Genomic DNA, 16,569 nt, shown 5'->3' on the forward strand with positions numbered 1-16,569 from the left:
AAAATGCAAAACAGGGTTGGGGATGTGGCTCAGTGGTTGAGTGCCCCTGAGTTCAATCTGCAGTATCCCCACCCCGCAAAACAAACAAACAAACAAAAAAACTTAGTTACTGCCTCCCAATCATTCTGCTAACATTTATTGCTGTTAGCTAGGAGCTTTGTTGTGTTCTCTTGATTACAGTGGACAAAAGAAAGCCCTAACGGCAAGCCCTAATAGCCTAACAATCACTAATGGAAGGAACACCTAGAATCAAGACACTTTCATTCTTTGACTTCCTTTGTGCACATTTGAAATGGAAAAAGAACACTGTTCCTTAGTGTTCCCAGCAGACTCCCAGCAGGTCATAAAACTCCATGAGCTCAAGGAGCTTAGTGCCAGTAGGTGCTTGATGAGGATCATGAAGAACCCAGAATGTCCCAACCCAAGGGGAGGGAGTGGAACTGATGGGGCTTCTGATTTAACCCTTTCAAGTTTCTTCCCTTGGGGTGTTCCTGACCCCAAGGGGAGAAGAGTTATCTTTTAGGTGGAAAAAATTTACCTTTTTAATTCACTTAGTTATTTTGAGGGTCCCACTGGTAGGATTTTAAATATTTGAACATTTTCATTATTTAGTCTTTGCATTTTCTCATACCACTCATTATTCATCTGTGAGATTGAACTTATTTTTAGGACAAAGTTGCCAGTGGATATACTAATTATATTGCAGACAGGTACTTGGAAGGGACTTTGTGTATTTCTTTCTTTTTTTTTTTTTTTTTTCTGGTTCTCACTAAGTTCCTGAGCTAACTTTGAATTTGCCAGCCTCCTTCCCCAGCCTCCCAAGTTGCTGGGATTACAGGCATGTGCCACTGAGTCCAGCCAGACTTTATGTATATCAAGCCATGTTTTAATTTCTTCTTATTTCATTCCTTATTTTATCCCTCACAATAAATTTGGGAGATGGGCCTGGCCATATAAGGAAATGAGGATAGAGGCAAGGTGATCCTTCAAGGTGTGTAGAAAGGTCACAGAACAGGTCTAGACCTTGGGCCTACAGACTCTCGGGTCAGCACACCATGTGCCAACCTTATGGATTTTACCCATCAGTCAACTGTCTCATTACTGGAGTCTGAAGGACATCCCTTTGGTGTCCCTAGTGATTCTGGGGAAATTACCCTGAAGATCTGCAATCTGATGCCGCAGGACAGTGGGATTTATACCTGCATAGCAACAAATGACCACGGTACTGCATCCACATCTGCCACAGTTAAGGTGCAAGGTACAGTCTTTTTCTTTTATATGTATATATGCTATTTTTTAAAAAATATATTTTTAGTTGTAGATGAACATAATACCATTTTTTTTTAATGTGGTGCTGAGGATTGAACCCAATGCCTCATGCGTGCCAGGCAAGTGCTCTACCACTGAGCCACCACCCCAGCCCTAGATATGCTTTTTTTAACATGTGTTTTAATTGTAGTAATGCACAACATAACACTTGCTGTCCTAACCATGTTCAGACAGTTCAGTGGTACGAAGTACATTCACATCTTTGTGCGGCCCTTACCGCCATCTCCCCACAAAACTCTTGTCAGCTTCCCAACCTGGAATTCCCTCCTCCCCATTAAACAGGAGCTCCCTGTTCCTCCTTCCCCACAGCACTGGCCACCACCATTCTACTTTCTGTCCCTATGAATTTGTGTTAGTCAAACATTTTAAATGAACATGACAAGGACTCCTGAGACCTGAGATCCTGTGTGAAAAAAATTCCAAAACAGAGTTCTAGCCAATGGGGAGAGAACAAGAGCATTTTTCTAAGAACTGTCTGTGCCCTACCATAGCCTCCTGCATAGTTCCAGAAAAAGCTTCACCCCCAGTGTGCAGTATTTTGCCTGAGAAAGAACATCAGAAAGCAGAGGGCGGCTCCCAGGTCTCCCTTGGGTCTAGAAACAGGTATGCTACTTGGTGGAGAAGGTCCCAGGAAACATTTGAGCCAGGTCACATTTCCTGGGTACACTCCATCTGGGTGTGAAATGCAAGCTCAGAAAGCAGCTCTGGATTCTGCTGTCTCCACAGGTGTTCCAGCAGCCCCCAACCGCCCCATTGCCCAGGAGAGGAGCTGCACCTCTGTGATTCTCCGCTGGCTGCCCCCGGCCAGCACAGGAAACTGCACCATTTCGGGTTACACTGTGGAGTACCGGGAGGAAGGTGTGCAACCCCGCTCTTCTTCTGCCTTGGCTCCCTCTCCCAAGGTCCTTCAGGGCTATGAACCTGAGCCACCTCTTCTTTCAGAAACTCTGCTTGTTATGGATTTATAATATTTTCTTCCAGTCTTATTAAGCACTGACCCCATGTTCTGTATAAAGTCAGTACTCTCTCTGTCTTTTTGCTCTCACACATTTGAGAAGGAACAGAAATGACCATGAACATTTATTTAATAATTTAAGACACCGGACCCAAACCTGCCACCCATCTTAGTCCACAGGCTTTCAGAGCCTGGAGCAGTGTCCAGAACTATCCCTTGATTGGAATGTGTCCATTTTCCTTTCTTTGTTTGTTGAAAGTCTTTGAAACAATGTGACTTTGGCTTTGTCTCATTCTCTCTCCTTGAAAACTATGCACTAGGTTCCCAGGTCTGGCAGCAGTCAGTAGCTTCAACCTTGGACACTTATCTTGTCATTGAAGACCTCAGTCCTGGGTGTCCCTATCAGTTCAGAGTCAGTGCCAGCAACCCCTGGGGAATCAGTCTTCCCAGTGAACCCTCGGAGTTCGTGCGACTTCCGGAGTACGGTGAGTCCCACCAGGCCTACGATCCCTGCGTAGTGGAGGCCAGCACCCTGCCCACTCTCCTAGACACACTAGCTGCTCAGTGTCACATCAGCCCATCATGAGAGGGGTGATCCAGAGCTGCTTGGCAGCTTCAGTCAGGTAACCATTTAGAAGATTGATGAAGTGTTTCCATGAGGCATGACTGTAGGGATCTTGGAGCAGAGGTTAGCTGCTACCCCTGCTAACCCTGGGCCTGCCAGGCTCCCTGCAGGACCAGGTGTATTTCCAGGAACAGAAAGGGACAGGCTGGGGTCATGAGTCATAGGGGTGCTATCTGGTCTTCTTCTGAGAGAAGAATACCAAGCCTGCTATTCCCTAGATACTCTGCCAGGCTGAAGCACTTTTCATAGTGCCAGGGACAATCCCATATGCCAACTTAAAGTAAGAAAAAAAAAGCAACCTGGTTGAAGATTTCACTACCAAATGAATGTTTGATACCTGGCCCACCACACTCTACTGGAATTTCTTTATTTAACATGAATATATTTTTATTTTAGATTTATTTAGAAATTATCAAAGATATATATATAGCCAAACATGAATTTTTTAAAATCTTTATTTATTTATTTATTTATTTTTAGTTGTAGATGGATACAATATCTTTATTTATTTTTATGTGGTGCTGAGGACTGAACCCAGTGCCTCACACATGCGAGGCAGGCACTCTACCACTGAGCTACAGCCCCAGCCCAAACATGAATATGTTATAATAATATTTATTTAGTTTACCCACCTTGGTCCCAGGGACATTTTAAAAGAAGAAACTTGCAACCTGAAGAAATCTCCAGAGTGAGATTTCAGGCAGTGCAGGGAGGTGATCTGTATGGTTGGGACAGGAGAGAGTTGAGTGTGTCACTGTACTTAAAGGCAACAACAGGCCTGTGGCTCTTTGGGTTAAGGAAAGTCCAGAGTCCCTCAAGCATCTTGGGCTACACCCTCCCCTGATGAATCTGGAAATCTGTCCGACAGCCCCACCTCAGCCTAGTCAGTTCTCTTCCAGCAACGTTGACTTGTTCCCAGGGACCTGGGACTTGCTGGAAAACCATGGCCTTGGATCTTGGTGTCCTCAGCATTCAATATGAATAAGCTACCTTCTGCCTTGGCCAGGTTGCCTGTGGGCAGCCTGAGGTAACTGCTTGGCTCATCTCCTCCCAAGCCACTAACTCAGCCTGGCTCACAGTGCCCAGTGCCTTTCATGTTTTGCTAATTTGGAGTCTTGGATCCCGGCAGACAAATACAGATGGGCATGCATGCACACAAGTGTGCATGAATAATTAGCAGGAAATTAGCACATTATATGTGGTGAAGCTGCTTGAGTTGGCTCAGGCATGTTTGAGTTAAATCATTCAATATACTGGCTAAGCTCATGAAGGCCTGAGGACAGTGGGGTGAGCCAGAGAGGTTTGTAGAAGGCCATGGACACAGTCCTTTCCTTTTCTCCTTCCCTGACCTTGAAAGCTCCCCCACCCATTCTCTCTTCACATCTCCTTATAGTTCTGGCTCTCATTGACCTTTCCAGGCCTTCAAAGTGTTTTCATCTCTCTATATTTATATTTTCTACTAAATTCCTATTTTAAAACATTCATAAGCTACATTTCTGATTGTCTGAGTTTTCCCCGTTGATTAAGTAGATGACAGAGGGAGTCTGTCATGTCGGTTTCCCCTGGGATATTTTCAAAATAACATTCCAGAGAATTGTAGCATTTTCCCACTGAGGTAGCCTCCATATTTAGTCATGAGAATTGCCTTGGAGTTATGCTGGAGCTCTTCTGCTGACCTTTTCTTTATTCTCATGTGACACCTCAATGTCACAAATGGATTCTCTCCCAAAGATGCGGCCGCAGATGGTGCTACCATTTCTTGGAAGGAAAATTTTGATTCCGCTTATACTGAGCTGAATGAGATTGGAAGGTAAGGACACAGATTTCTGTGAATACCCAGCAACACTATAGCAGAAGGAAGACTTGTTTTGTTGTTGTTGTTTCTTTTATAAATGCATTCTCTCTATAGTAAGAAAACAACTAGAATATTAATGCATATTTTCTACTATTCTTTTTCTTATTTAAATTAGATACTTCCCTTATCAACTCTCAGCCTTTCCTCTTTTCTTTTTTTAAAGATATTAGATTTATTTCTGCAAATCAAAATATAATACAAACATGCATAAAATAAGCTTTTTTCTTTTTCTTTTTCTTTTTTTTTTTTTTTTTTTTGGTACCAGGGATTGAATCCAGGGACACTCAACCACTAAGCCACATTCCCAGCCCTTTTTATTATTTTTATTATTTTTTATTATTTTTATTTTTTTCTCATATTTTTTATTCTAATTTGTTATATATGACAGCAGAATGCATTAGAGTTCATATTACACATATACAGCACAATTTTTCATATCTCTGGTTGTACACAGCCTTTCTTCTTTTCTAATGTAAGAACTTAAGCCTCCAATTTTTCTTTAAAGTACAATTCTAGAGATGTCACAGGAGAAGAGATGTCTCTGAAGAAGGGTCGGAGGAGTTCCCAGAAAAATGGGAAAGTTGACTCAGGGCCAGCTGGGTTCTTGCATACATGACAGAAAAGAATTTCAGCAGGCCCCAGTCAAAGGCATAGACAGAGGTTTATTCAGGAAGCAGATACATATTCAAGGGAGAATGTGGACAATCTTAAGACAGACGCCTTTGGGGTAAAACAGGAAATAACCATTCAAGGGAGAATGTGGGCTGCCTCCAGAGAGAGAAACAGCAACCTGTTGGTATGGGGTGTTAATATTTGGAGGGAGTGGGTGCTAGGGGCTGGGAAGAGGAGAGGGCAGGGTGGAGCCACACAATTTCACACCAGTGCATTTCCCTTATTTCACAAGGACTAGCCTAAGGGCTTGTCACCCAAGATTTACATCTGACTTTCTACTCAATGACTCGTGGGCATTTCCTTTACAACTCAGTACATCTGTCTTTATCCTAGATCCCTATCTCAGTTACATTGCCTGAGTTTTGACAAGTGGCATTTTTCATTATCATTCAGTTTATCTATTTTTCCAACTATGATTTTTTTTCTTGACACTCAATTATAATGGAAAAAATGTTTTAATATGTAGGAGATTTTTAAATTTCCAAGATTTTTTTAAATTATCCTTTTTTCCTGATATCTGATTATTTCATTGTGGTAAGAGAACTTAGTGTATATGATATTGATTCCTTGATTTTTGTTCAGACGTGTGCTATGTGTAGTACATGGTCAATTTTTGTAAAAAGTTTCATGTGTTCTTGAGAGGAATATATGACTAATTATTGAGTATAGATCTCTAAATATGTCCATGTGTCAAGCATATGAATTGTTCTCTGGGTGTTTCTAATCCAAATATACCTCCCCCTTTATACACTCTATATCCCTCTCTCTTTCCCTTTCTCATTTGTTCTCTTGGTTTTTTGGTTAAAGAACATTTAGTATATCCTCAAAAATAAAAAGGATAAAAATATAACTTTAAACAGAATAATGAAAATCTATCACCTGGTCTACAAAATAGTTGCTAGAAAGAAAAAAAAAAAGAAGTCCTCCTTGTGCATACATTGGTCTCAGATGGCCTGGCTGAGAGAATTGTGGGTACATCTTACAAATCTCTACCAACCTCAGCTATATAAATAAAAGAGCACCAAGGAACAATGGAGCATTGGTCTCACCTCTTCCTCTGATGTCACTCCCTGAAGCATGGATGGTACTAACTGGAGTGGTTGTGAGAGGCTGTGTTGTTTCTGATTCTTAGACCAAGTCACAGTGGAATTTGAATCCTTTCCTTATAGTATCTTTCATCAAAGACAAACTCTAGGTCTGCTTTCTTTTCTTCTTTGTGTAACCAAAAGAAGAAACAAGAGCCAAAGGAAATTTATATGCTGCTGCTGCTGCCTCTCTCCAAATACCTATAGTGTTCTGAATACAATGTAGATATTACCAAATCTAATGTGTAGAGCAGGTGAGATAGTGTCTAAGTGGACTTCTAATAAAGGAAATTTGGGCTCAAGGAGGATCAGCAACTTCCTCAGGGTCCCATGACTAGGAAGCACACGGAGCCAGTCGGCCACTGGGCTCCCTGTCTATTGTCCTGTGCTTGTTTCACTAGCACATTTACAACACATGGTTCTCATCATAGCAATTATTGTTTTTTTAATCTCTAGTCATTGAAATCGAGCTTGCTCTTCTATGTTGAAAATAGATCTGACCCCAGTAATGAGTAAATCAACCCCCCAGCTTGTTCTAACTGTAATTGGTTCCAGCACCTGGATGCCCTGGTTAATTCTTCCCTGAGACACATATTTGCTATTGATAGCCATAGGCTTAGGATTTTTTTAAAACCTAAAATGGATGTTTTGATATTTCTTAGAAGGAAGATCAATTTCCTGATCTGTTTAGTTTGTTTTAATCCCCAACAGCCTGAAACTTTTCCTCTCTTCTAAATATAGTCCTCATATTTTCAGAAGATCCTTTCAAAATGTACTAAACGGAATGGAAATAAAAACATGGAGATTCTTACATGAGACACATGAAAGATATCTGTGCCAGGGCCATAGAAGTGAGCTGATTTTCTCATCATATCTGACCCTAGAATTCTGGGCTAATGTGACTGTCCTGTTAAAAAGAGCTCCCCAGTAATTAAATAGTATAAAAATCATGGTGAAAAAAAAAATCACTTCTACAGCAAACCCATAGAAGGAAAGAGCACTTGAACATGGCATATTTAAGCAAAAATAAGCTACACAGGTGCCCTTGCAGTTTGAGGAAGCCTGGTGGGCATCATAGGAATGCTGACCAACTGCCTGCAGCAGTACTGGACCTCCAGGTAAGTGTGTCAGGGGAAACACAGACATTCACAAACACTGAGATTCAGGAAAACAACAATACAAGAATCTTTTTAAACATACACATTAGATAAAGAGACAACAATAAAACATTAGAAGCAGAAAAACCAAAGAAAGAGTGACACGGGACCTATGAGACCTGAGAATGCTCAATCTGTGTCAGTTGCTGGGGTCAAATGAGAGCCAGTATGACTTTGCAGCAGAATTCCCCAAGGCTCAGGCCTCGGCAGCACTGAGCATTTCTGGAAGTAGGTATAAAGAGAATGCTAAATTGGAAGGGCTGCCTGAAGTCCCTGTCACTCAGGAGAGAGTGACAACAGATGCCTGTGTTAGCCTGCCATGCCTACCTGCAGGCCTTCTGGGATCCTGTCCAGGCAGGTGTAGGTCCTGGCTACAGCCTCCCCAGCTGCAGACACCTGCACCACCCAGGAAAGACTGGAGTTTTATATTCTAGGAGGGTAAGATAGCAGGCCCAGAAAAGGCAGTGGAATCACACTAAAAATAGAGACACTGTGACAACATGCATGCTGGAAGCTGAGAACCCCATTCATATCTGCAGGGCCTCCAGCAGTAGCTCACCAGGCCTCCCAACTCTGGGCAGAAGAGGGGAAGCTCTTTCAGTGGATAATCTGCTCAATCACAGATTGAAGACACTGATTGAAGACACTGATCCTGGAGCCTTTTCCAATTTCATAGCAGACAGATCACCCTACAGTAAAGGTCACCAGACTCCACCTACATGCTCAGAGCTTCCAAATGACTTATTGGTCCAGGACTTTTAAAAGGAGCCAACTCCCAATGCCAGCCAAGATGGAGTAAGCCCACTGTAGCCTTTATCTCCCCATGGATGACAGCTGGAGTCACTGGACACATTACAAAAGCCGTTACCCAAGAATTCTGGTAAAAGTAAACAGCAGGGAAATTACAGAGGGAACTTAAAACTTAAAAACAGTGACAGTGGGAGTGAGTCTGTCTTGCTCTCTCCTTTTTTTTTTTCTGAAGATATTAGAAAATTTATTTATAATATTTTTGTTCTTTAAAAATAAACAATATTTTTTGTTTAAGAGTGATGGAAAGTAGCAGATTTATAATTAAGTATTGACAGCTTCTAGATATATTTATTTATTTTTATTTTTTTTTAACCCAGGGGAACTTAACCACCAAGCCACATGCCCAGCCATTTTTTAGGTGGGTGGGTGGTACCAGGGCTTGAACTCAGGGACACTCGACCACAGAGTCACATCCCCAGCCCTATTTTGTATTTTTCTTAGAGACAGAGTCTCACTGAGTTGCTTAGCTCCTCATTTTTGCTAAGGCTGGCTTTGAAGTCATGATCCTCCTGCCTCAGCCTCCCCAGCTGTTGGGATTACAGGCGTGCGTTGTGCATCACTGTGTCCGGCTCTCTTCTTTCTCCTTTCTCTCCCTACCTTTGACCATAAGGGCAGGCCAAATCAGAGAAGTGTGCAGCAGGCACAGAGAACAAAAGCACCAAGAAAAGCCCACATTCTGGCCAAAGCAAAGGGAAAAGGGATCCTTTGAGCTGAAGCAGGCAGAGGAATGCCTGGTCTTTTCCCCTTCACCCCAGGGCCGGCTGGCCGTGTGAAACTGTGTGATTATGCAGGAAGCTAAAACTCTGAGGGAGTCCCATCACTCTGGCCAGATAACCACAAAAACAGGCCCCTGTGAGCCAAAGGATGTAGGGGAAATACCACTGAGGAGAAAGAAGAGAGGAACCCCCTTATTCTGCATATGAAACAGCACAAATCCTGGGCTACAGCCAAGCCATGCCAGTACAGAGCACACCCAAAGAAGTACAGCAAGGTTTTGAGAACTAATAATAAAGACATAAACCACAGCTCATTACCCTGCAGTGATGAATTAGTCACAGGCTGATCTTTGAGTGGTGCCCATGAGAGACAGATCCAAATGGCATAGCAAATACTTTGAAAACTGAACTGACAATAGAACTGCGTCCCACGGAAGGTGAGACGGAACCTGCAGTGTGGACCTACCCAAGTTCATTGCTGATTAAACATTACAAATAAACAAAAAGCATTCTCCAGAGGATTTTATAGGGTCCAGATTCTCACAGGATAATGCCATAAAAGTTCAAGATCTAATCTAAAATTATTCAACAGAACAAAAATCAGGAAAATCTGAAAAATTCTCAAGGGAAAATAATAATGAACAGATGCCAACTCTGAGATGACCCAGCTGTTGGAATGATCAGAGTTTAAAGCCACTGTTTTACCCATCTTCAATGAGATAAAGGTGAACACTCTTGAAATTGAATAATGCAAAGATAGGAGTCATTGGTAGAGAAGTGGAGATTATTTTTAATGGAAGTTATATAAGTAAAAAAGTGCAATATCTGAAATTTTAAAATTCACTGAATGAGTTCCACAGCAGGAATGAGATAGAGTCAATGAAACTGAAGAAAAATATAAATCATCCAACCTGAAGAACAGAGAGAAAAATATTTTTTTAATATTAAACACAATTGCAAGGATCTATGGGAAAAATCCCCAAAGATCTAAAGTTCACTTTATCAGAACCCCTGAGGGAGAGGAGAAGGTAATTTGTGCAGGTAAAAGATTTTGAAGAAATAATAGCTGAAAATGTTTCAATGTGGTAAAAGACACAAATTTATAAAGAAGCTCAGTGAACCCTAAACAGGATAAACTCAACGAAAAGCATGGCCAGACACATTATAATCAAACTGCTGAAAATCAATATAAAGAAAAATATTGAAAGCAGAAGAGAAAAAATAACATAATAACATTTAGGGGAACAGTGACTTGAACAGATTCCTCATCAGAATCCATGGATGTTGGATGGTAGCAGAACCATATCTCCTAGTGCTGAAAGAAAAACCAGACAACCAAGAATTTTTAATCTAGCCAAAATATTCTTCAAAAGTGAAGATATAGTAAATGAGTCAACGGTTAAGAAATAGATAAAAGGGGGCTGGGGATGTGGCTCAAGTGGTAGTGCGCTCACCTGGCATGCGTGCGGCCCGGGTTCGATCCTCAGCACCACATACAAACAAAGATGTTGTGTCCGCCGAAAACTAAAAAATAAATATTAAAATTCTCTCTCTCTCTCTCTCTCTCTCTCTCTTAAAAAAAAATAAAAATAAAATAAAAGGGCTGGGGGTGTAGCTCAGTGGTAGAGCACCCCTGGGTTCAATCCCCCTGAAAAAATGATGAATAAATATTTGTATATCTATAATGAGATACCTTGGGGATTGAACCCAAGTCTAAAGATGAGGATCTTTTCTATTTCATGCACACCTTATCCGTATAGCCTGAAGGTAATTTTATGAAGTTATTTTTAGTGTACCTGCATTTTGACTGTGACCCAATACATGAAGCCAGTTGTGGAATTTTCCAACTGATGTGTCAGTTAGCGCTCAAAAGCTTTCAGATGGAACACTTTAGATTTCAGATTTTTTGGATTAGGGATGGTCAACCTGTAAGGTGTTATTGTCTGAGCGTTTCACACACAACTTAACACGTAGATAAAATGACACCTAGTTGATTCATGAATCTTGGAAAACTCTTTCTTCTTCTGTTTTCCAGAGGCCGTTTCTCTATAGTGAAAAAATGCATTCACAAAGCCACCCGCAAAGATGTCGCTGTGAAATTCGTGAGCAAAAAAATGAAGAAGAAGGAGCAGGCTGCCCACGAGGCTGCCCTGCTTCAGCATCTGCAGCACCCCCAGTACGTCACTCTCCATGACACCTATGAGTCCCCCACATCCTACATCCTGATTTTGGAACTGTAAGTATAGATGTTGTCTCTCTGGGTGGTCCCCATCTACTTAGGTTATTTACTGCTCACAATGAATGGAAAAGACAGTCATATTTTACACAGTGTTTTATAGTATGTAACATGCGCTCATTCCATTTTATATAAATGCTATTCATATTCTGGAGATTAGAAAATCAAGGATAAGGGCTGGGGATGTGGCTCAAGTGGTAGCGTGCTCACCTAGCACCACATAAATGTAAAGTAAAGATATTGTGTCCACCTAAAAAAAAAAAAAAAAGAAAGAAAGAAATATTTTAAAAAAAGGAAATCAAGGATAAGAAAACTAGCTCTTTAAAACTATGAAGTGGAGAAACTGGACTTCAACACATATATGTCTCACTCAGTTTTCTTTTTTTCTGTTTTTAGTTTTATTTTTTTCCAGATCTTTTTATTGGTACTTTATAATCATACATAATAGTGGGATTCATATTCATAGTCATACATGCACACAACATAACAGTGTAACCTGGTCAATATCATTCCCCAGTATTTCCCATTTCCTTATCCTTCTCACTCCCCTGTTACTCTAATGATCTCCCCTCAATTCTCTTGAGACCCCCATACCCCACACCTGTCCTCTCTTGCTTCCATATGTGAGAGAAACATAGGACCTTGGACTTCCTGAGTTTGGCTGACTTGTTCTAAATATAATTCTCTCAAGTTCCATCCATTTTCCTGCAAATGACTTAATTTCATTCTTCTTTATGGCTGAATAAAACTCCATTGTGTATAGATACCATATTTTCTTTATCCATTCATCCACTGACAGATGCTTGGGCTGGTTCCATAATTTGGCTATTGTGACTTTTGCTGTTGTAAACGTGAGTGTGTGTGTATTGCTATAGTATGATCACTTTAATTCTTTAGGATTAACACCAAGGAGTGGTATAGCTGGATCATATGGTGGTTCCATTCCTAGTTTTTTTGAGGAAACTTCATACTGATTTCCATAGTAGTTGTACTAATTTCCAATCCCACAAAAATTGTAAAAATGTTCCTTTTCCATCCACATCCTCTCCAGCATTATTATTGTTTGCATTCTTGATGGCTGCCATTCTAACTAGAGTGAGATGAACCTTCAGTGTAATTTTGATTTGCATTTTCCTAATTGCTAATGATGTTGAACATTTTTTTCATGTTTGTTGACCCTTTGTACTTCTTGTTTTGAGAAGTATCTCTTTAATTCATTTGCCCATTAATTATCATTTGTGGTGCTTAGTTTTTAAAGTTCTTTATGTATTCTGGATATTTATCCTCTTATTCTGTAGATTCTCTCTTCATATTGTTTTTTCCTTTGCTGTGCAGAAGTTTTTAATTTGATGCCATCCTATTTATTAACTCTTTTTTTTACAAAGTAAACTGTGATTTTATTGTGAAATTCTCATAGATGGAAAATTAAACTGAATATTTATTCTCTCCATTTCATTTTTACAATAATATTACCACTTATTTTTGTACCATGCATTTCAACTGCCTGTTTAGTGAAAAATTAAAAAAAAAAAAAAACTAGAATTTTTGGCTTGTTTTTAACTTAAATTTTCTCATTAAAGACCCCACAATAAAATGTGTTCCTAATAGCCACATCCCAAGCCCCTTTGTGAAGAATGTTTTGGCTGCTTTACCCTAAAGAAACAATCCTTGACTTCTGTCATCTTAAAATGGTAGTGTCAGCCAAAGACTCATTTCCCACAATATATATTTTTTAAAAAGCCCTAGGACCTTGAAGGAACTATTTAACAAAATTTTCACACATGTAAAATTTCACTGAAAATAATTATATTTCTCTTATTTGTAATTCCCACCCGGCATGTATTTTTTCAGTTAATTTTTAGGGATATAATTTCTAAAATTAGGGGACTCAAGTTTCCTGCTTTCTACTTTAATGTTTAAACTCTCTAACATGAGTTATACAATTGTGAAGGACAAAATAGTTGTCATCTGACTCAGAGGATGGAAGAAACTTCAACACACATTATCTGATCATTTGCCAGTTAGGAAGGGTGTGCCGCTCTTCACTGCTACCACAGATAAATTAAGGAACTCTTGATGAGTGGAGCCATTTCAAATGGTTTTAGAAAAGAATCAGAGATGATGGGCTAGACAGCATGCATTCTAAACTTGTTTTCCATACAATTTGAGCTTCTTAAACCACTAAAATTTATTAAATCCATACGCAGCACAGAAGCTGCCCTAGGTCATTTATCAGGTCTGTTATCTAAAAGGCAAATAACTGGATGCTGCACTATAGGTAGGCCTAGATGCCCTGGTTGCACACAGAAATGGCTGTTTTCAGTAGAATGCAAGGCTCTATTTCCCTTTAATCATAAGAATTAAAACAATACTTATCATCATACAGTTTGATATTACTGCCAATAAGTATAATATTTATTAAACATATCTTCACTTATTTTGTTACATAGTGTGCAACAAATTGCAATAATCTGCATCCACAAATTATATGCAGAGTATGAAGAAACTATTCATCAGATAGTGTAATCTTTCCATTTATAACTTTACAAGGAAGAACTAGCAAATCAGAACTTAAATAGAACATCTCACTAAATTTTATGCATAGAAAGTAACAGACACTGGTTGTGCTGTTTGATAGGAAGTGGCTGAACTTCATCTTCAGAAGACTAAACCCGACATCTAAACATGCTCATATAAACATCAAAACAAAATATATTTTAACCAACCACGGGAAACAGTCTCATATCAGGAAAGCAACAAAGATTACACACATTATTTTATAAACCAGCACACAAAGGTTTAAAACAGTTCTGAAAATGAAGTTAGCTGTCTGAGTCAAGGGAACAACAACAACAACAACAACAAAAAAAAAGTCCATATTGACCATTTACAATCTGACCTTTGTAGAGATGGTAAGAGTCTGTTGTGTGCAGCTACATACAGTACAATTCAGGCAATTTTGTTTTTTCACTTGGGTTCAGATTGCAAATTCATTGCTTTGAGAAAAGGATGGAGGTCAATTTTAGCAGCAACCTCCACCTGACTGCTTGACTGGGGTGCTCTGAATTTTTACATTGAACTTCTCTCTGCCACCAGCTGTTGCTCCAGGTCCCTGCTTTTAATCTCAGCTGCTATCATCATAAAAGACTGTGATACATTTGTTGTGTTCTTAGCACTGGTTTCTAAAAATGGAATTCCAAAGAAATTAGCAAATTCCTTTGCTTTTGTGTAGTCTACTAGTTTCTTTGTGGTCAGATCACGTGGATTCCCTACCAACAAACTTGTTGACATTTTCACTGGCATAACGATCTATTTCCTGCAGCCACTGTTTAACATTATTGAAGGACTCCTGATCTGTCACATCATACACAACCATGATGCCATGGGCTCCTCTGTAATAACTGGAGGTGATTGTTGGGAATCTTTCTTAGCCTGCTATGTCCCATATTTGAAGCTTGATTGCTTTCCCATCTATAGTTCTTATTTTGAAATCCTCACCAATTGTGCTGATGTAGCTTTCTGTATATGTATCATCTGCAAACCTAAAAAGGAGACAAGACTTTCCAACCCCAGAGTCGCCAATCAGAAGTAACTTGAATTAATAATCATATTTGGGATTCATGCTGGACATGGTCACTGCAGCTGTCACTGCTACCACTGCCACCCTTACATCATCCCTCACTCCACTCCTTTAGAGCACAATCAGCAGCTGCCACTACCCAGCTATTGCTTCCACCCAAAATCCCATTTATTAATTCTTGGTATAATTTCCTGAGATTTAGGACTTCTGTTAAGGAAGTTGCTGCCTGCATCTGTATCTTGGAGTGTCAACCCTATGTTTTCTTCTAGAAGTTGCAAAGTTCTGGTCCAATTCCTAGATCTTTGATCCATTTGGAGTTGAATTTTGTGCAGGGTGAGAAATAGGGACTTTGTCTCATTCTTCTTCATATGGATAATCAGTTTTCTCAGCACCATTTGTTAAAAAGGCTGTCTTTTCTCCATGTGTGTTTTTAGTGCCATTGTCAAGAATCAGATGAATTTTATTTTATTTTTGATTGACACATGATAGTACCTATTTATGGGGTACAATATGATATGCAATGCATGTATACATTGCGTAATGATCAAATCAGGGTAATTAGCATATCTGTCACCTTAAACATTTATCATTTCTTTGTGGTAAGAACACTCAAAATTCTTTCTGGCTCTTATCACCCTACTATGCAAAAAGAAACACCAGAACTTATTTTTCTAACTGAAATTTTGTATACATTTTTCATTCCAATTTTCATTTTCTTCTATTATGGGCTTTGGGGGTGAGCAGGAATTTAAGAAGAGCTTATTGACAATGGGCCAACTGACAGGAATGAAATTGAAATGAAAGAGAGGAATTTGTACATCATTCAACTGCATTGGCATCCCCAGTCTTCTACCCAAGGAATTCTTTTAGGGTGGAACTTGACTGCCAAAAGATTTCATTCATTCCAGGTTTTCTAGAGAATAAAGGAGAAAAGGTATATAGTTCTTGTCTTCAAGAAATTATAAGTCTAATGATTAAGACCAAGAGAGAAATGGATGATTTCAATATAGCATGGTAAATACCAGGAACCATGCATTAGAGAAGGTTGCCATAGAAATAGAAAGGTATGTGGTTGGACTTGAGGTTCAGAATAGATTTGTGGGGAGGCAGTGGCTGAGCTAAATTAACTGAATCTTGGTTGTGCTGTGACTGTGAGTCTCCCCTTTGCTATTAGAATTGCTGATAGAGCAGGATGCGGTGGCGCACACCTGTAATCGCAGCAGATAGGGAGGTTGAGGCAGAAGGATCATGAGTTCAAAGTCAGCCTCAGCAATGGTGAGGAGCTAAGCAACTCAGTGAGATTCTGTTTCTAAATAAAATATAAAATAGGGCTGGGGATGTGGCTCAGTGGTTGAGTACCCCCAAGTTCACTCAACTATCAAGCCCCCGGTATGGAAAAAAAAAATTTTCTGATAGAACTGCATGACCAGATTCTGAGATTCCGAGATTCCCTAGTTCAGGTGGGAGTATGGGCTGTTCATTATTCTACAGCTCTAAGGTTAAACTCGGTGTCTGAAACTTCTGGTTGTGCCATGACTGCTTGTGCTTG

At 39.9% G+C, this 16,569-nt stretch overlaps 1 protein-coding gene and 1 pseudogene across 15 annotated transcripts in view; one reads left to right on the top strand and one right to left on the bottom strand.

Moving 5' to 3' along the window:
- Positions 1–16,569, top strand: part of Kalrn (kalirin RhoGEF kinase) — a 636,773-nt gene that overhangs the window by 610,278 nt on the left and 9,926 nt on the right. For all 15 annotated transcript variants that reach the window (XM_058583507.1, XM_058583505.1, XM_058583504.1 and 12 more), the window contains 5 exons: positions 1,137–1,258; positions 2,056–2,187; positions 2,605–2,769; positions 4,641–4,719; positions 11,240–11,440. In XM_058583507.1, coding sequence (XP_058439490.1) covers positions 1,137–1,258; positions 2,056–2,187; positions 2,605–2,769; positions 4,641–4,719; positions 11,240–11,440 — 699 coding nt within the window. The remainder of the gene's footprint in view (positions 1–1,136; positions 1,259–2,055; positions 2,188–2,604; positions 2,770–4,640; positions 4,720–11,239; positions 11,441–16,569) is intronic.
- On the bottom strand, positions 14,374–15,071 carry LOC124101802 (ras-related protein Rab-1A-like; annotated as a pseudogene).

The sequence above is a fragment of the Marmota monax genome, unplaced genomic scaffold, assembly GCF_021218885.2.
Source record: "Marmota monax isolate L192 unplaced genomic scaffold, Marmota_monax_Labrador192_F-V1.1 WCK01_AAM20220418_F8-fsc00052, whole genome shotgun sequence".
In the NCBI taxonomy this organism is placed as follows: domain Eukaryota; kingdom Metazoa; phylum Chordata; class Mammalia; order Rodentia; family Sciuridae; genus Marmota; species Marmota monax.